Source organism: Syngnathus floridae, chromosome 6 (assembly GCF_059516105.1).
Source record: "Syngnathus floridae isolate MCC-2025c chromosome 6, RoL_Sflo_1.0, whole genome shotgun sequence".
Lineage (NCBI taxonomy): Eukaryota > Metazoa > Chordata > Actinopteri > Syngnathiformes > Syngnathidae > Syngnathus > Syngnathus floridae.
The window spans coordinates 10371936-10393264 of record NC_142418.1 but is presented as its reverse complement, the minus strand read 5'-3'; the positions used below and the strand labels follow the sequence as shown (position 1 = coordinate 10393264).

Genomic DNA, 21329 nt, shown 5'->3' with positions numbered 1-21329 from the left:
CTTGTAAGAGGAAGCATATAATAAAATGTCATATAAAATCTTAATGCAATATGTTTTATGTGGCCTTACAATAGATTAGGATCAGGATGAACTTTATTCTCCCTTCTGGGGGAATTCATCTGAAACATCAATGAAACAGCCGGAGCCACTATAAAGCTGGTATACTCTTCCACACCATAAGAAAATAAAACACACGTACTCACACAGTCAGGCATGAAAAGTGAGCATGCTCACTCCTTGGATGCAGCACATTGGTGTATTCATGGCCAAAACCAAACTAATCCAAAGGTGCTCCTGCAACAAATATTTACCCTGCTTAAGTGCCCTCAGGCAAGTCACTGACCAGATGGTACTTCCACAGCACATGATGATACCCCTTCTGCAAAGAGCACCAAAAACTATATTTGCGGGACACGCATATTGTAGGTTTGTTGCTTTTCATTGGCCCTTGAATTGGATCCTCTCGTTTTCCATGACTTCTCCTCTGAATATGACAGTCTTTTTTCCATGTCCTGTCCGGCCGTGGCACGCTGACTCCTGTATTTTTAGTCACTGTGTGAAACTCAAGAAAGTCTGAGAGGGGAAACCTAAGCAGGGAGTGGGTGTTGTTGGTGTGTAGACGGTTAGCCTTGCAGTATTATATGACTGGACAGCAACAAAGCTGGTGTTGTGACACATGGCATTCTTCAAAATCAGTTGTGTTGTGAGTTTTAGTTCATTATATGCAATGCAATCAAATCCTGACACCAAGGCTGCAGTTGAGTGACTTTCCTAGCTGTAAGGTTCATTAATTTTTTTCCCCGATGGATTCAATTGACGAAAGACTTCCTGTATATTGTTTTGATTTCTTTTGTAGCAATCTGACTGAGTCCACCTCTTCATGGGGCTCATGAATTATTGGATTTTTGTCAGCCTTATAACATTTCTGACGTCAACCTCCACCCTCTCATTGCTTCAAAGTTTCTTTATTTTATTCTCCCCTTCCCACTGCTGGTTTATTATCATCTACCCCCCACTCACCCAGTAAAGAGGATAAGGCTTGCGATTAATGCGAGGCTGGATAAAGCTGGAAATAGCCGGGTGAGAGAGGAGGGCCTGACAGACCAAGACTCTTTTGTTATTGGCTAAGCATGACATCATCCCTTTTGTGTGGCCACTGGCAGACCGCGGGCTCGGCACGTGCAGACTGGCTGTGCGGTGTTAATACTGGCTTCCAACTCATCCCCAACACACACACATATACACACCCTGCCCCCCACATGGCTCTGAGCAACGCCAAGGGCCGTGTCAACCAGCCAAGACGGCAAAGGACACCATTGTGGTTCTTTGTTGGGGAAGTGAATACAGGAAGCCAGGAAGCGGGAGAGCAGCACGGAGGGTATTCATGGCCTCCGTGCAGCCTCCCCGACTGCCTCCCATCTCACATCCCATTGAGATGTAATAGCCTGCATCCCCCAGGCGCTGCACTCACCCCCGTTCATAAAAGCTCCCAACGCTTCAGTTAACTGAGTTGATTGAACATCCATCCATTGGTACTCCAGTAAACCAAACGCAGTCTTCTTTCTTGTCTTCTTTACATTCCCTCGTAGTCTCTTTACGGCTAGTTGTCAATTTAGGTCAAAGAGACATTGGTCCAGTGGGATAAATGATGGTGGAATTTCAGGACGTGGGATGGCACAGGCTTAATCAGGAATTGGTCTTCTCTCACCTCTTTCTATTCTTTCTTTGCTAAACTACAGCTAATGCATTCTCCAACTATTCTGCACAAACATCAATTATTTAATAGGGACGAGCGAGTACCAATACCAGGAATTAGTTTCGGCAGACTATACCATTATCGGCTGCCCTCTTGTGGCAGTTTACAATCAGGAAATGGACAGTACAAAGTAGAAGAATAGATAAATAGATAAATAAATAAATTGCCATTAACTTCTTACAATTTTAAGGGAAAATGTTGCATTGGGATACATAGGTGTTTAAAATTATCTGTCAGTTTTCTTTTGGGGGGAGTTCATGGATCAAAAATAGTAGTCGTATTGGTATTTGGTATTGGTATCAGTGACTACTCTAGAATGGATTACTCGTACTAAAAATAGTGGCTCCAAATATCCCTTTTAATTAAGTTACTAGTTCCGTAAGATGTCAGAAAATAGGCAAAAATGGTGATCATTGTTTTCCAAAGTCAAAGTTTTATTTATATTCAACACAAAAATAAAGGGAAGAAAAGAAAAAGAAATATTTTCCACGTTCATGGAGGAATATAAAATAATTATTTACTGGTTAGGAGGTAAAGCTTTGGAACAAATTCAATGAAAAAAAAAACACTTAAACCACAAAAATTAATTGAAATTGTTTTAATGTAGCTGCACGGTGGTAATGCTTAGCACGTTCATCTCAAAGTTGAGTTCTTGTGTTTGAATCTTTTGAATGTGAGTTTCCTCCCACGTTCCAAAAACACCCATGTGTTACCTTGATATAGCTTCTTGTCTGGGGTGACATCATATTTTTCATCAAAGGAACAAAGGTGATGATGTCACAATGTCGATTCTTTCCGACATTACGCCATGTGGCAATTCTGGAAGTTTTACTCACGTTTCTTTCATGCCTGCCGTTCTTTAAATGACGCCCTGTTTGATATGTACTTCCCCACGAAGTTGAAAAAAAGAAAACATACTCAGAATGAGCCAATGATTGACTGGTGTTTGATGGAAAGGAAGTAAAATGAAGGCCACGGTTTAACCGGCTCTGCAGCTTGCATTTTTGTGTGACGTGTCTAAGGGTGGGATCGAGGTGCACAAAACCTTTGTCATTTGTTTTCCAAGAAATGTTTGGGTAACAATTGCAAAACTTGTGGCTGTTGTACAAGTGTGCAGATGTTAAAAAAAACTAAACCAAAAAACAGTATAGTACAACAACCCCGCCTGAAAGAATGACGTCATGCTCTTTTTTGGGCAGTAAAAAAATATGCATGCAACCAAAAATAAAAAGGATCAATTACATCAGGGGTGATGCCATACATTCTACACACTACAAAATATATTGCTTTCCTAATGCACTTGCTGGATAGCTGTGGATATTTGAGCTATTATGCTACTACAAGGTTGAAATAATTGACGTATTTTGACTATGCTAAAGATTGGATTTTGGTGGGCTGAAAAGTTGAAGCTAGTTGCCACTTTGGACAGTTCCATAATGCACTGAAGTTGAAGTATATTTAATGTCTGGCTTTGGAAACCTGGATCTGGGTTCCAATACCAGTCAGGGCAACTTCAAAAAATGGGTGGGTTGTGTCAGGAATGACATGGGGTGTAAAACATTTTGCCAAACATATGCGAGTGGCTTGGTGGTAACCCATTTCAGTGTGCTTCGTTTTTAAGCCTTGTTGGATGAAAATGTCGAGCCTCAACCCAATGTGCGAGGTGGCTTTGTATTAGCACGCTAGCATTGGCTCAGTTGCTTTTAAACCCACCACCTATTATAGCTATTTCACGCAAGTTTGGCTCAGTTTACTTTTGACCCCGCGATTCTAAGACCCACTGAAGACGCTTACCATTTTTTTCCTTATCAGCTACACATTTATGAAATTCAAATTTCTTGCATTTCGCAATGAAACCAATTAGTGGTGCCTCAGTGCAGATCACATTTACTACAAATACTACACACTCGCTGATCCTCAAGGCAAATGCAATCGGCATTTATCGCAGCTCCTTAAGAATAAAAAGAAGTACAGAAGTTCTGAGACCCATTCATTGTTTTTGTTGCGGCAGCTGTCAGTGCCAGTCAAAGACATCATCAGGCCCCGGGTCACGACAGCGGTGAGAGCTATGTGTCACACCCTGTGTGGTGGAGTCTTCAAATGACAGATCAAGTGCCAGAGGAGGTGGCTTTGTATTAGCATGCAATGTAGTGTAGATAATGTTCGCTGCCTGCATGGTTGGTGTTTTGGAATTGCACAAACGTGATGCTATCATATTGCCAGACACAAACACACACATGCATAGCTCTGGTCAGTTGCCTTGCAGAGGTCAAGATGTTTCACGTTCTTACACACACACCGGTATTCTACAGCCGTGTTCCCACAGGTCACGGCAACAAATATTTCAACAGCCAAGCGACATCATAATGCGTTCAAATGTAAATAGGCTTTGTCCTGAAGATGTGAGTGTTGCGGAGTTTATCGAGACTTCAGTGTGGCATCAGAATAGCTTATGCAAAGTTTGGATTTCAAAGTGATGTGTCACACACTCAATCAAAGCCTGTTGCATTTTGGTCGTGTAATAATGAGCCAGCATATTCTTTGAATAAAACATGATTATATTATCTGACAGCTTTCAGTGTCCCCCAGCCTCAATATATCCCCTCGTGCTCTTCTTGGCTTTTGTTTTCCTTTTTTTTTTCTCTCTCTCTTTCTCTCTCCATCAGTGTCTCCATGGCCACTCCTTGATTCTCCCTTCCTACCAAGAGCAAAGCTTGTTTACCTGCAGTGTTCGTGCGTCACAACGCAGCACTGCAGAGGGATGGAGACTGTTCTAATGCAGCAGTCTGACAGCCTGCAGTTCTCAATTGCTAGCTCATTGACCTTTACCGCACAAAACTCATGCAAATAGCTCATGCGACTTTCTTTTTTTAAACTGGTCACTTTGAGAACTGGAAAGTTTCAAACAGTGTCATATCAATGTGTGAGTTATTTCTTCAAAACAGCTTTTGTCTTCTCATTGTTAAACAAATCACAGAAGACCAGATTCGCTTCTACGCAACTGCTTGTTGACCTTGTCCAGTCCAAATCACCTGCATGGCTGTCTGCCCCCCCCCCACCAATTCTGCACACTGAATCATCAACAGAATGCCTTTTAAATAAGTGAATGAAGGCTGTTGTAAAGTGCAATTTTGTCTTTGAGCTGTTTTATGTTGCGCCAATACAAGAATTCAAATTCTTCTCTTGACTGCCTTGTCATGTTTTTCCTCCACCTCATCCCTCTCTGCCTTCTTCCTCCTGCTCGCTCTCTCCTCTTTCCAATCCAGTGGTAGTTCAGTGATGCAGCAATTCAGAGCTGCAGTAGGTGCTCCCTCTTGGTCACATGACCAAAGCCTGCCCAACAACATGGGGAAGAACACAGTAGACTCCTATGCGCATGCTCACATTCACATGGAAGCACACTTCTACCCATCCCTCCCTTAAGCTGACATCAAGCGCACCACAATGATAAATGCCGCACCGTGTTGTCATAGCACAAATGGCGTTTTAAATTTTACTGTTACAGATTCACTTTCCCCCAAGCACGGGGTTATCTGCAACATAAATATTCTGATCATAGATGCAGCCCTTATGTATTATTCATACCGTAAGGCTCGATATTTCTAATTTACAACCAAATCTGTTTACTGTTGCAGGCATTCTAATCACTAAGGCTGCGATTGACTGTCGTAACTGTCAGCTGCATGCTTGCTGGTTATTTATCTTTTCAGTGATGCTACATACCAGAACGAGACAGATTCAACTCTTGCAGCTGATTATATGTGCATGTTATGAAAACATTTTGTGCCACACAGCATGTGAGGCTGGGACTACCAATGTCCCAAATGTATGTTCAGGAGAATAAAAAATATAGTTTCTTCTGTTTTCACTTAACACTGTATCTACCTTGTCTTCTGTGCAGGTGGAGCTGGGCAGGAAGCAGGAAGTGGTGCTTTATGACCAGAGTTCCAAAGAGGCAGCTCATCTGTCCAAAGACGGCTTTGTGCACATTCTCTTGGGGAAGTTGGAGGGCACCTTCCACAAAGTCTCCCTGCTTACTGGTACGGATCAGAGTGGGAGTTGGTGTGGATGTGTAGTTTCTGTTTGTTTGTTTATATGTGTGTTTGTTTGTATGTGTGTTTGTTTGTCTGTTTATTTATTTATTTATTTATTTATTTATTTATTTATTTATTTATTAATCAATCTCTTTTTTAAAATTTATTTATTTACTTATTTATTTAGCAATATTTACATTTTACTGTCCACCACAAAGTAGTATCCATCTCATATTTCACATATCTTGCAGTGAGCTGAAGCATTATGACACGGTTTGGTCAGTAGATGTCACTGTTTTGCATCACATATCATAGCACCTGCAAGGGAGTTTTATTCAGCTTTAATATAATCAAATCGCATGCCCACACACATTTGTAGCACCGGATGTTTACATGCCTGCCATGACTCCTCTCTAATGACTCTGATGTTTAATCTTCTCAGGAGTCCTACTCTTACTTAGCATCATTTGGAATAATGCTGAAGTTTAACTTAAGTATCGCAGTTATGCTGTCATAGTGTCCAGTAAGCAGGCTAAGGCTTAATTTAGCAGCAGCGAGACTCATTGAGTTAATAACATCTTATGTGCAGCGTATGCAAGGATGTTATCGCACAGACATACAGCAGCAGAGGCTTATGAGTCCATCCTCAAATGTGTCAGTGCAGAAAAGATAATCTGCCTTAGTTAGAATGCAAATGAGACAGCAGAGGCATGTCGCTAGGGGTAAATAGACTTTTTCTGTGCATTCATTCAGCACTAAGTCATGAGTTATTCTTAAATGTTATACATTGTCTTAAAGCACCAGTACTTAGTAGTCAAGCACCATATTACATGTAAGAAATTTCGACCCCCCCCCCACCACTGACGATTTTTATACATTTTCATTCACTTCACAGGAAAAGAGCTTGTCAGCAATTGCTGTGTTGTATAAGTCTCCTCAGCACACGTCTTTCGTTGCTCTCGTTTATTTTCTGCTGTTTCCACGACAACAGTGGCAGAGAATATTCCACAGGAGTACCCGGCCAATAGAAATGTCTGTTGTTTATGTGCAAGTATGACAGCCAGTGACTGTGCATACCCGACGCACTGTTTGCGTGTAATGCGGCTGCATGGGCAGAGTAGCGGGTGATGTGTGTGTGTGTCTGTGTGTGTGCGTGCATGCATGTCGGAATTGTGGCATGCATCATCAATTTGTGCAAGGTAGCGCTGGAGGATGCGCCTGTGTGTCGTTTCCACAAAAGATACGTTGACAGATGAATGGAAATGGATTCTGGATTTTTTTCTTTTTTTTTTTTTATCCAGTGCTTCTTTGCACTCCTAAAAATAGCTTCACGGATGACACTTATAAAAATAAATCTGCTTTAGTGTAGTATGAATAAAGGGTAAGCATTGTTGAAAATGGAAGGATGGATACTTGTGTGCTTAAATGTGTGTGTGGTGCCCTTGTTCTCATATCGGACACATCAAAAGAATATTGTGTGTGTGTATACTGTAAATATGTAAAAGGGGATGAAATCATGATGTACTGGCGTACTGGTGCAGTTGCAGAGGAGAGTCACATGAAGTCATCTTTACTGCACTTATGTGGAATGTAGTAATAGTATTTGAATACTAGCCTTCTGCTGTTTTCTGCCCTTTCTCAAAGCTATAAATGAATTGGTGAGCTAAGTAATTATTTGCAGCCTTCATCTTTCTACGACTTATTTGGCCTTCCTGCCTCCTTTCACAAGGGAGCTTAAAATAAAAAGTAATCCTTTTTTCTGTCACTACCACCCTGTCATCCTTTTTCTCCATTATGCTATGTACTTTTACTGAACTCTAGATTTTAACTGCTAGTAATTCTTGCAACGATTGTATTTCTCTGATCTGACTGACCTATTATAGGGTCTTATGTCACCCTAGCATGCAAAGGACTTAATGTAACATTCCTGCAAATAGGCCAGCAGTGATACGCTTAGGAGTGCATAGGAGAGAGCGTTGTATCGATATATAAAAACAAAAACTCCTTACATGGATGGTCAGGATGGGAAATTTAATGATGAAGCTCAATGTATGAAAGCAAATTTGGAGAGTCTGTTGTTATAAAGTAATAATATGGGAATTAGATCAATTACTTGAATGTCATGTTACACAACCAGTAGTCATGTGCTGGATAAATATTTATTGAAAAAACGTCATTTACCCCTCAGAGGTTTGTGGCGGTCAACTAAATAATCGTTTAAGATGGAACCTCTTCCGACGCTTGCATGATGTCATCGAGCAGGCAACGTCCCAATAGAACCATTGTATGTCTTCTATTTGCCATTGACACCCATAGATTGCGTGCGTGTATGGATGTGAATTTTTTTTACTTGTGCTTTTATGCATCCGTGCGTTTGAGTTATTACTGCGCCGACTGTGAGAAAGTGTTTGTGAGAAAAATATTTTTACTATAAGTGACCTCATTCAGTTGGAGCTCATGGTGATGTCTTGCCTTTTAGAGACTTGTGACTGGATGTGTGTGCATGTGTGCGTACGTGTGTGTGTCTCAAAGAGGAGAACATGACTTGTTTGGAGCCAGCTGCCTCCCTCGTGGGTCTAAAGTTTGCGTGTTTCCCACCAACCTTCCATCATACAGTCAAGCCAAAGGCAGCACTACTCCTGCCAGTGCCCGGCTACGTTGTATGTTAGCCGATGCCATCTGGGGAGTCGTGTCATGTCAAATCATTCCCGATGTTGGCCTGCATGATTCAAGCATGCTGACGCAGATGAACTTGGTTCAGCAGAAGACGCTGAGGTTGCACTATGGTCGTTTCTTTGACACGAAAGTCCAGAATTTATTTGGCTGTGCTTTTTTAAAAAGTGGTGGCATTTTTCCGTAACTTGGTGCACTATTGCCGAGAAACGGAACGCCGCAATTACATTGTTAGATGTGTGATGACTTCAGCGTTGGCCTGACATTTTACAATATGCAATAATTGCTTTCAGCACGTCAACGTGGGAGAATTGTAAACCAGGTATTGAACAGCAGACCCCAGGTCAAAGAAATCTTGATGCAGGTTGTTTTGAAATTGTTTTTAGTGTGGTCCATCTTTCTCCTCCGTGATTGTATGGGTTTTCTCCACAGACTGGTTTACTGCCACCCCCCCAAATATGCACCTAAGGTTAATTGAAGAGCCTAAATTGCTATAGGTGCATATGTTTGGCTGGCAACCAATCATATAGATCAAAAAATAAATAGCACATTTTAAATGAATGAAAAATATATCTTACAAATAGTTTTGAGGTTTTGGAGTAGAGGGCACAGAAACGAAATAAAGGTGGTGAGGGACTGTGTGTTGTTTGCAGATGTGCATAACTGCCCTTAATCTTTCTGAGGAACCATCTGCGTGCGTTTTTGTAGGATTACTAAAGCTGACACCACAAGCTCAGAAGAGAAAAAAGGGCAGGACAAGGAAGAGTGATTTCATGTGCCAGTTTAAGGGCGGATTTCTAACACAAGACCGAGGTGACGTTATTTGACAGAAAGTCGCCAATAGCAACAGTGATGATTCATTGTTTGTAGTTCGTTTGATGAATAACGTTGACCCAGATGCTCACAGCTGAAAAAAAATTCCAGCAATGTGGACACGAAACGAATGCGAGAATAGTTTGCTTTGATTAATAGCATATTTTCGAAATAAAAAAAGTTATTGTTGATATCGCAACCATCCCCTGTTTATATTAACTGGATAATGTGTCAAGTTGGTTGAGACACATTGGTTCCCACGCTGTCACCTGTGCAAGTCAAAAGAGCAAACAAGCAAAAGCAAACGTTCGAAGAGCTCATGATGAGAGGTATGAGCAGATGAAAGGGGCTTCACTCTGTCACGCTCTCTTTCTCTATTTCTCTCTCTCGCCTGCAGTTGCATTTTCCTTTTTTTCCCTCCTCACTCACACAGGAGCTGCTGTCTAGCCAGGGGCAAGTATGATGACATCAGGTTTGGGTGTGATCGCAAAGGTACAAAGGTCAATTCAATCATGTGTCATTCTTCGGGACTGTTATACAATGGGGCAGTGGCCCCCTGCATGTGTGTCTATACGCTTACTGTACATGAAAGCATCAGAGAAAAGTAGAAGAGGTGAGGTAATGGTGAAAGGCTGAATCTCTCAATGCGGCCCTTCACAGAGACATTACAATGAGCTACACAAGGAGGTCTACTTGTGTCAGCGTGTGTTTTGGTGTGTCTGTGTGCAAGTTGGATTGAATATGTGCATATCAAATAGTGTGTGCACGTGGGTGAGGCAATGTTTGAGAGAGCATGTGTGAAGGGAGGAAAAAAGAGACAACAAAAGGAGAGCTATTTAGGAGATGAGGTAATAGTCCTCATTTTATCCTCTTTGTGTGTGTGTGTGTGCACGCACATGGAGGAGAATGTGTGGTCTTCGAGGCTGTTAAGTGTAACAGAGCCTCATGCCGCTCATACCGTCCTTGAAAGCATCCTCAGTCCTCAGTCGTCATGGTTTTGTCTCCACTGAAGCAGCACAGGATAGAAAAATGTTTCACGTCTCATACTGGTTTAAAGGAAGCTCTCTGTTAGCTTGAATAAATGTCAGATTTTCCAGATGTACGGTGACGTGGTTGCTTAGTACGGACCCTGACAAACATCACATCATTTCATACGCTTTCAGAGAAGCAAAAATCACCACTAGCGCTGAAATCGTCATGCAATATCTGTCGAAATAATCACAGTGTTGATTTTGATTTATGGACAATAGCACACACACAAATTGGAAAAGGGCTTCATGTGTGAACGCTAGGAGTCGAAAACTAGTAAAGTTATTCATTTACCTACCGAGCAGGCCTAAACGTATGGTATCTTGAGACATCTTGAGGCTGCAGGAAAAAAATCTACCTATTGCTTACCCTAACCATTAAAGGGGAAGTCAACCCCTAAAAATTTATTTCCAGTAATATATTGTATATGCCCCCGCTAGTCTGAACACGGCATTCTGGTTAATATTGTGGAAGATGAGTTGCACAGCAAAATCCACCAGTTTTTACCCATCTCAGTGGGCAGCCATTTTGCCACAGAAAATGACATCACGTTAACCATCATTTCTGTTTTCATTGAAGGCACATTTGATTTAATTTGAGAAAGGCCATTGTGCAACAGTCATCACATCAGTGGTGCCGTTCAAACATGTGACCACTTGGATTAGTCCCAACTATTAGGTCCAAACTCATTGAAATCATCAGTTGAGTGACAATTCTAGATGACTACAACATTAAGTGTTCTTGAAGCCCATTTGTCATTCTCTCTCCCACTCCTTCATTTTAAACTTCTAACCTAGCCTTTCTGCACCTCCTTGCCGCCTCCTCTCCCCCTTTTGGCCCACTCCCATTTGACCTTGCTCCAGTACGCTGTGTAGAGCTGCTGCAGATCAATGATTTCATTGAGAGGGAGCCAGTGAGGCCATTAAGAAGTGAGCTCACCTTCCCCAGAGATATCTGACCTTATTCTCAATGACCCAGGCTTCCTCCCCCCTCCCTCTGTGACTCCTTCTGCCCCTTTACCTCCCCCCCATTCCTCCTTTCCTCCACCTCGCGTTTCTCTGCGCTTGTTTCACGGTGCTGAGAACAGAGCTCTATTTTTAGGCCCAGACTCCTGCGGTCATCACATCTGGCGCCAGTGGCCTCGATGCTCTCGCCTTGGCCTGTCGACACACAAACAAGCGTTCAACCCACCCCGGTCGGCAGAAGGAGAGCGCAAAGGTCAAAGTAAATAGCCTATGGAAATATTGTATGACATCACCTTCCCGATCCAAAAAAGTGTTTGAGATTCTCAGAAGCGTCATATCTGCACGTTGACATCAAGTTATTTTCTGCACGTATGTAATGAGCTTCTTCTTCAGGCTCACGCCTTAATGAGATGTTTGTGCAGATACATACGGTGCACACAAAGTAGTCCCAGAAGTAAGCAAATCCTTGCGGGGAAATGGACGCACGTACACATTATGGTAACAGACCTCCTCAGAAGGAGGCCATTGCAGAGTTTGTTTTATGTAACCATGTTCCTTCGCCAGCGCTCTCACCCCCCCTCGTCTGTCTCATTGGCCTCACATGATGTGCTTGATGTCATTTTCCCTTCTTTGCCTTTAAAAAAGGAAGATGAAACAGGCCTGTGTGTGTGTGTGTGTGTGTGTGTGTGTGTGTGTGTGTGTCTTTATTCATCTGCATGTGTTTTAATGTGTGCCTTTGCCAAATTTTTCCAGCATGACGTGATCCTGCTCCTCTTCTTCTTCTTCTTCCTCATCACTCACAAGTCCCTTGCCGGCTCAAGAAGGCCAGACACACACACACACACTCACACACTTGCACTCACCCAACAATACACACTATCATTGACTTTTAGCAAAAGAAGCGAGTGCACTTTTCGGTTTTATATAAGATTAGATTAGAACTGATGATTTCCAAACTCTGGAGAAGAGCTTTGATACATTTTGGAGAGGATGAACTCATCTCACCATCATCAAGTAATGTTGCAATGTAACTATTTATGATTTTTTTCTCCTGAAATGGTGCTTTCAGATTGGAGAGATTCCCAATTTCAGAAACAGTTCATTTTTGCCAAATTCTTTTATGAATGCTGAATACCACTTCATCAAACGCAGACCTCAACCTCATCTATATGCCACAATTATGTCTTTAAGAGCCAAGCATTTTTTTCCAGGATAAACTAAAACGAGATAAAAAGGCCAAATGTTGAAATGTCAAGAAAAGTAGGCGGGGGAATATCTGCTCAATAGTAAAAGTCAAAAATAGTAAGTCATTTTCATGCTTCCAAAAAAAAACTTGGCTTTTGGTTTTTATTTTTATTAGGGAAAAAAAAGTTACTGTGGAAGTCTTTACAATGGATGTTTGTACCACCATGCCCTAAATATTTCAAGCATTGCTGCTTTGTGTATACAATCCATTCATAGTGCATGCCTTGCAGCTTGCCTGCATTTGAAATCTATCTGAACGCCCTTTAAACATCCCAAGCCACCCGTGTCATGGATTCATGTAGCGTCAAATAGAAATAGTTTGTTGAAACGGTTACCTAGGCAGTTTCAACACATCGGGTCAACAGAAGTAGAGCGGCGTGCTAACCTTGGATTAGCGTCTCCACATTTTGCCCCCATCAGCGTCTTCAACTTCACAGGGAATGTGGGCCAAGTGCTTGGTAGCTTAGTAGCGTTGTTAATTTAATCGCTGTTACCCTGAAGGCTCTTGTACACTCGTGGTAATTTTTACCAGAAACACGATTAAGGAAAGGAGTCACTCTCAATTAGGGTGGCGAGTTTATACCCACGAGTTGCGTGCATGCACTGCATTCCGTTCATGCTCGGACTGCCCACTACCGTTCCTGCTATGGCGTCACTCCAGCAAACAATGGTAGAGATTCCTGTTTATCACTGGGCTATGTTTGATACACTTTATCTCGGGAATTCCACAACACCGTTTCCTTGCTTACCTTGTTGGTCATTTTGTTTTTCTCAGCAGTTTGTGTCCACGGTCGAGACATAAGTTAAGAGCCCTCCATGTGATTTTGGGTGCAAAAACTTGTTAAACAGCTCTTAACGCTTTAATATGCCGTGACCACAATTTTAGACCGAACTTCTGGAGCCACTGCTTCCTGATAGAAGTGGGAGATTTTTTTTTTTCCATCACTATGACAACAAGCTAATTTTGGACTTCCCAGCAAGCCCAAGGCCCCAGAATAAGTGGCTGTTACTGATCATTTATTTTCCTCATGATGCTTTCTTGTCTTCACATGCATAAATAGTCAGAGGCATGCGTACACAAAACATCAACACGCATCTACAAATAAACAAAACCCACAAACATCCACTTCCTCTGGTTGTGTAACCATTTCCTGATAAACATAACTGATCAAATGACATCCGTGCACTTTGGGGTGACTGAAGCTGTCAAGAATTTTGCATATGCTGAATCTTGACTTCTTGTCTACCAGCTTTTTATACTCCAGAAACGCTCTACTTGTCTATTTTAACCATATGCATGCTGTAGCATCATGAGGGCGTTGGCTTTGCTCTGAAGGAGACAGCTTGTCCGGTTCCTCTCACTGCATGGCGTCATACTTCCTCTATTGTTCTTTTGTAGCTGGCAGAGTGATGTCACTACTGGGCCCTGGATCTGACACACACACATACACACGCACATCTCTAGGGCCTGTTGGAGCAGGAAAGCCAACCCTCGCTGTAGGCGTTGTGATAGCCGCTGTCACCGTGCACTAATAGTCTCCTGGGTGCAGCGCCTCATTTCTGTTGCTTGACTGTGTATGAGAGGAAACTGTGCAGTGAATAAACGTTGAGTAATGCTATTAATGTCTGGTGCTGTTATAGTGTATTTTATCAGTGAATATGATCTTTTTGACTATTTGTTTTATTACCTAGACCAAGCTTAGGTTTTTTTTCCCATTAGTCAGTAGGATTGCATAAACATTACATCAACAATTTGGCAACTTGGAACTTTGCATGTTCTGCACCGAGCTTGCGCGGGTTTTTTTGCTGTGAGTGTGAATGTGTGTATTTTTGTTTGTCGATGTACTATGCCTCGCTTTGACCACCCTGGACTGGCGACCAATCCACCCACTTAGTGCCCAAGGCCATATAGGTGCCATCTTACCCATGACCCTGAAAAGGACAAATGCATTTGGAAAATGGATGGATCAGAGTAAGCGCTCCGGACCCAGCAAATGGAATTTTGATCATTATATGTAGTCATGGCTCACCCCTTTTGAATGCACAGCATACAATCTGTCACATCATTGTTTGAATCAAGCGACTCAATTGTCCACTTGAATATTCTTTAGCTTTTATCTAAATAATATTTTTTGTTGTCTTCAACAAGCAAGGTAATGTAGCATAATCAAACCACCTAACCAGCTTTGTGAGGGACATTTAATAGATACAAAACTGATCTGGGAGCTGCCAGTCAGGCTTTGTTGCAGATGCTTAAGCTGCTGTCAGCACCCGTTGATGTGCGCTTTGCAATATTACGCTGCCACCATGGGAGCAGTTCATCCAAGTATTACACATATAGTAAGAGAGGTAAGATCAAGGGAACAGGAACTAAAAATGTTTTAATCTGATTATGCTCCGTGTAAACATTCACCTTAAAATATACAAGGAAGTACAATAAAATAGGAACTTATTGCATGCAGCTAAAATATAACTTCAAGAGAATACCTATGATGATGCTCACTTCACAACATAATGTTCAATGTTTACTAAATGCTTACACACGTCGCTATGTTGCTCTTACTGTATTGATATTGAGCATCACACCTCAATTCAATTCTTACACACACACTAACACATATGCACTGCTTAATGGCTCCAACTGGTATTTTTAAGGATGTACAATTTATGGTTTATGAGACCCTTCTGCTCCTAAAAGCACCTTGGTTGGATAACTTACCCTCCTCTTCATGTTTCATGCGTGTGTTTGCTTGCCGTTGCAGGATTGAACAGATCAGATTGACTGAAGTAATTTCTTTGCAGTAAAACTGCACCAGTAACTTTGGATGCTGAGCCCCTCCAGGGGGTTAAGTAGCTTGGAACACAGGCAGGCTCCACCACACGACTGATGGCACTATCTCATGCGTACACACATGCAAATGAGTTGACCGTGTCATTCATCTGCGCCTTTTGTAATCTCATCCACCATATGCTTGCCTGCTTCCTAGTGTTTCCATCCTTCTCAAGATTTCCTTATATCTGTTTACTCTGTTTAGCGTTTCCACGTTTTCCCTGTTAAATGACTCAAAATTGCCCATATCTTCTTGAATGACTCAAAATTGCCCATATCTTCTTGACTGGTCTTCTGCTTTTCAAAGCCAATGGGTTTAGAGGGAAGTTTTAGAGACATCCGTCTAAAACGTGACATCAATCAAACTTCATTGGAGAATTTTTATCAATACTTGGGAGATGAGAAAAGACACGCATGCTTGTTGCACTTCATCACCCTCACACACACATAGATGATTACGTACCACACCATCAATGTCCCCTGTGGAATGACCAGATCAGCTATCACCCCCCCTCACCCAATTGCCAATCTGCCCATCCTCCCCTCCAACACCCCCACCCCCCCTCATTCAATTTCTCCATCTCTCCCCCGACAACTACCTCAGCCCCTTGGCATGGCAGCTGTGTCCTCCTGTAGGCATTACATCACCGTAAGAGCAGGCTTGTTACTGATCCCCTGACAACCAGCACCATAAACACACACACACACGCACACACACACAAAAATCATGCACATAGAGTCACACACTTGTGCAAAGGTGCACTGACCCATGTTTGTAGGGCAAAGCATTCACCCCTAATCTGAGACACCGCTTCTTTCGTCCCTCATAAGTGAACACGCATGCACAAACTAACAAACCCAATTAACTCGCAGCTTTCATCACCCTAAACCTCCCCTATCTGGAAAATGACATCGTGCCTTCCTATGCAATCCTGACAGATGATCTATGGTTTTGGATTACACTCTTGCCATTGCCTGTTTTAGCTAGGAGGGGAAAAGGGGTCATGCACTTCCCATTCCCAAATATATATTTAGAAATAAATATGCGAAGGTTTAATTATTTTACCCCCCAAAAAAGTAAAAAGTAACGTTTTGTATGAATTTATCATAACCGCACATGAATCATGAATGTAACACATAATATTTCCATTCACAATTCCTGTGGAGCAAATTGGAAAGGATTTAACTAAATGTTATCAAGGGTTTGATATTAACTGTGTTGTGCTCCTTGAGTAATCAGAGGAGAGGGTGGCCAGAATGACAGGGCCACCTATTTCTGTCGTCGCAGGGAACACACGTGTGGTCAATAAAACAGCCTGGTTGCCATTTGCTATCTGTATCTCCCGCAGTAATCCCCCAATTAGCACACCTACTATTCTCAACCACGTTATTCGGAAGAATGGGAGATGTAGGAGAAAGCGACAAGGTCATGTCATACGACAAATTCCTGTATATATACGTATATTTATTTATTTTTATATCTTCTGTAGTCCATTTTAGCTTGTCTTCCACAATACAATGTGAACACAGTTCTAGTGTCTGTAAAATACATTGCAATGGTCAGTGTGTGCTACTGTTGTTCATGGTTGGACATTAAACAGATCACCACTGAGTGACCTATTAAATCACACTCCCTGCACAAGGCTCTTGTCACCCGTTTGGGATTATTTATGGTGGTCGACGACGATGATGAGATCAGTATGTAAGCACACCCCAACTGGAGATCTTTTACAAGCTTATTTGCGTTCATCTTTGGCAATCAATTCACGTACGAAAGACCATATGACTAGTGCAGCATGATGTTTCAACGTGAGGCTCAGAATTTGGACACGCATCAAAAACTGCAGCTCAATGTGAAAGAAACATTTTTTTGAAATAGTTTATTACTTTCTCTTTAACATGCCGACTCTTTTCAAAAATAAACATAATGTGAGCTAAAATGTATTATACCATTTTTCTTAGTACATTGTTGGGTTTAGTAACTAAAAATAGGTAACGAAGGCTTTCTATTCCCTCTGCCTAAGCAGTGATATAATGTCATTTGCTCCCCCCCACAATAACTGAACTTGCGGGCTACATATTTGCCATTCCATAGTAAAGTACCAAGCGTCAGTGGCCTGTCACATTGAGAATGTCTCCACGCCACAAGCTTGTTGAATTTTCCTCCCAAGGCTTCCTCTTTCATCTGCTTTAGTTATTTTTCCATTCTCTCCCCTAATGTAACATTTTTCTCTCTCTCTCTTTTTTTTTTTTTACCATTAAAAACAAAGCCGCATAGGACAGGACTGCGGACTATGGCCCAACAAGACCATGATGTCGCATACATTCTGACAGTAGAAATTTCTGTCCATAAAAGCTATTGAGTCATCGTAAAAGCTCAATCACCTTTTTATTATTTTCCAGCTTAGTTCCACTTGAGAAAAAGTTCTGATGACTATTCATACATATGCCCACGTACAGCCATGCATTCCCATCCCTCAACTATTTAAGTCATCTTAAACGCTCGATAAACTTTAATAGTTCCACTGCTTAGTTCCATTTGAAAAATAGTTGTGATGACTCAAACTATTGACACGTACATTCACCCATGGACAGGCGTGCATACCCATCACTTAACTAGTTAAGTCATGTAGTCACGTATAGCTGTTGAAGTACCTGTTAGCCTCTAAACTTCCCCAGTAGAGGCCAGCTCTCCAGCTCGCTCCCTGAGGTGGCCGCATATTTGTTGGCTGAGTAAGGAATGCGGTTACATGCCTTGGACATTAGCTATGATGGAGCTCTGGCTCCACTGGAGAGGGAGGGTGCAGAGAAGGAGAGGGGGCAGGCTCCGGCTTCGCGGCAAGTGAGCTCATTCACCCTCCAAGCTCGAGGAGAGCGAGTGGCGGCGTCATCCTCCATTGCAGAGAGAGCCATCAGAAAGAGGAGGGAGGCAGAGGGAGGGGAGGAGTTTTACTCTGGCGAGTGAGCGAATGGGAGACGTGGAGCCGCACAACAATAGTGGGTTGCTCTTCTTGCTGTGGACTCACTGAGAAGGAGAGAGCCTGAGCTAAGTCAGAAGCTCTCAGACCAGCTGCAGGCAGAATACAGCTGGCACATTTGTGCTGGAAAACATTTTGCTCCTTTTCCTATTGCGCTCTCAGCGGTCGCCATTCTCAGCAAAACCACAGAATTACGAAATATTTACCCAAGAGCATTTCTGGGATTTTTGCATTCACATAGGATTCTGGCCACATGTGGACTTGTTTGAAGGCTTTTGAGGTGCAGCACCACAGATACTTGGACTTGTGTGCTTTGCCTTTTTTTTGTGCATAAGGTCCATTAGAGAGGGTCGTTAACAAGGCCCCGGAGCAACTTGAATATCCAGTGTGTGTAGTCTGACATCAAATACAGTTTTAGCAACCTTGGTTGGAATTTTCTTCTCCATCGGAATTCGAAAGAAGACATTTTTTGCTCGAGACTCTTGCAAGGGTTTGCGTCATCCCCGAAGAAGCCGGATTGTGTTCTTGGGGATGCCACTTGATGTGGTGATATCCCCCACAGAGAATCGTTTTTGGCCGGACCTCCACGACACAGATATGAGGCTGAAGATCCGGGTCCGCAGGATGAAGGAGGGGAGAGAGCTACGAGGTGTGTAACCCACCTGGACACACAAGAGATGGGTCGTGTGTGTGTGTGTGCATCAGTGTTTGATTTAAGGGGTATGAACAAGCGGCTACTTTGTTATGAAACGGAAGTATGGGATCTTCACATACGTGAAGAGAATGCAAAAGAAAAGATTTGTGGCAGTGATGACGCTAGTATGTTTTTCCACTTGAGACTATAAACACACGTGCAAAGAGAGAGAAAGTGAAATTGACATGAATGAAGTATAATGATGTTAAAATATTAGCCTCCACCACTAACAGACAGGCTGAGCTCTTTGAGCGGATCCTGCTCAACCTGACATTGGTTTCCCTCATCTTTTGTCTTCACTATTACACTGTTAAAGAGGTAATAGAAAGGAGGATTAGGAGGATGACATCATGAAGATGAAATACAATGAGAAAGGGGGTTCGGGCGAGAGAATGAGAGCTGTGACCCACGGTATGACATAGTGCTCATGCTCTCACAGCCTGCGGTCATTGAGATGTAAAACTGTCACAAAGGCGCCATTCTCTCTCTTCTTGGCTTTTCTTGCTCTCTTACTCAATACTCACACTCGCTCTCTTTTCAGAATGTATGTGGAGATTATGTTATCATTGTGTGTGGTGTGCACTGCAGGTGTCAAAGACAACACGTTTTCACACAGGCATGAGGCAATAGATTCATACTGAACAAAGTGCACGCAGCCATTCCCTGCGCTTTACGCGCACATGTGTCACATGTGTACGTTTATTGGAAGCGATTCTATTCAAAGTTGTTTGCAAAGCAAACCACTACTTTTTTTTGTGTTTGCCAATGTGTTTGCATAGCAGCGTGTACGGTTCATTTTACATTGAGGCTTCGCTGCTGGAGCTGACACGCTTGTTTTTTCAGAAAATGTAATAAGTTGGGAGATTATTTTAAGACGTTTAACACATTCTGAGTTGCAGTCTTGGTTACAGCAGAATATACAGTACACTGTATTTGGATTGCAACTAGAAATTATTTAAATAATTGATTAATTTCTTCTTTTTTTTATTCATCGTTGAATCAGATTAAAAAAATAATTTCATCTCTTTGTTCAAAAGCAGTCCATTATTTCAAATTGACTGTTGAAAATGTAAAAAATAATTATTTATAATTCAGTTTCTGGTGCATAAGATAATCGAGAAAAATGTTGATGACTGTATTCTTAAGAAAAAGAAAATGTTTTATTTTAAATCAACACAAAGATAAGCAGTCCGTTTTCTTAGACAACTACAGAAATGGCATATTTACTGATGACAAGATGAAATTCTAAGCATTTGGACAATTTAATAAAAAGACATCTAAACGATTTAGCGGTTATTAAAATATTTATCGTTTCATTGTTGCAGCTGCACAGCATATTGGTCTATGTTGTGTCATACGATATAATGTGCAGAAACAGCTCTTCATCAAAGTGACATTTTGTTGCTGTTTGCGGATTTAATCATTAGACAGGATGCCATGTTAATCATACGGTCCAAGAGTCCTCAACATGACGCCTGCTTAAAAAGATGACATCACCCTCTTGTCTCATCTGTGCACTGTCAATCTTGTCTGTTTTGACACAATTGGTCATCAGACGCCCCTCCTCCCCCCCTTACACACACACACACACACACACTCAGCCCTTCCTTTCTCCGGGCTGCAATTCAGCCTTTGTGGTGCTGAGTGGGACATGTGTGCAATGATGTCATGTTTGAGGGGAGGTGGGGGGTGGGTAAACATTGAAATGCTAATGTACCCTCCTGGGTTGGGGGGACAGCTGGAGGTGCATGGGTGGCGTCATGTCTCCCCTGATATGAAGAGGAAGAGCAGTGGAGGGGTGCGGGGTGGTCATTCATGCAGATCAATGCTTGTAGGCTGTGGGTGGGTTGTGGGTGTATGGTTGACCGAGTCACCTCTCCATTAACGACCGAAAGCTACGTACTTTTACAGGAGCTTGAACACAGAGGGGAGAGGGAGTTGGCTTGTATTGATAAAGCAGTCAATTGCACCAAATAGGAGTGATGATGTAACAGCAGAGCTTCCATTAACCAACCACATGGTGTGTATCTCCGTCCAGATTGGTCTGCGGGTTCCACTCGAGCGTTCATCGTTCAACTTTCGGCATCAATTGACAAAAGTGAACTGAGTGTGATCCAAACATCTGCTGCTGATCCCAGATAGTAAGACTTAAGGGTTTAATTCTTTTGAGTTCGTTATAAGAAATGAGGGATGAGGAAAAGATGTCAAGAGGCTCGAGTGCTACACTCTCACAGGAAGGGGTTTTGGGGGGGTGGGGGGGGAGCAGTAAGCAGTTGCATAAGTGATGAATTGGGCAGAGGGAAACGGAAAAA

At 42.3% G+C, this 21329-nt stretch overlaps 1 protein-coding gene across 3 annotated transcripts in view; it reads left to right on the top strand.

The window, feature by feature from the left end:
* Positions 1-21329, top strand: part of dusp8a (dual specificity phosphatase 8a) — a 33641-nt gene that overhangs the window by 4944 nt on the left and 7368 nt on the right. For 2 of the 3 annotated variants that reach the window (XM_088379089.1, XM_088379090.1), the window contains exon 3: positions 5658-5796. In XM_088379089.1, the coding sequence (XP_088235215.1) occupies positions 5658-5796 (139 nt within the window). Of the gene's footprint in view, positions 1-5657; positions 5797-18288; positions 18973-21329 lie in introns of those variants that run through there. The other variant, XM_088379091.1, reaches the window with a different exon arrangement.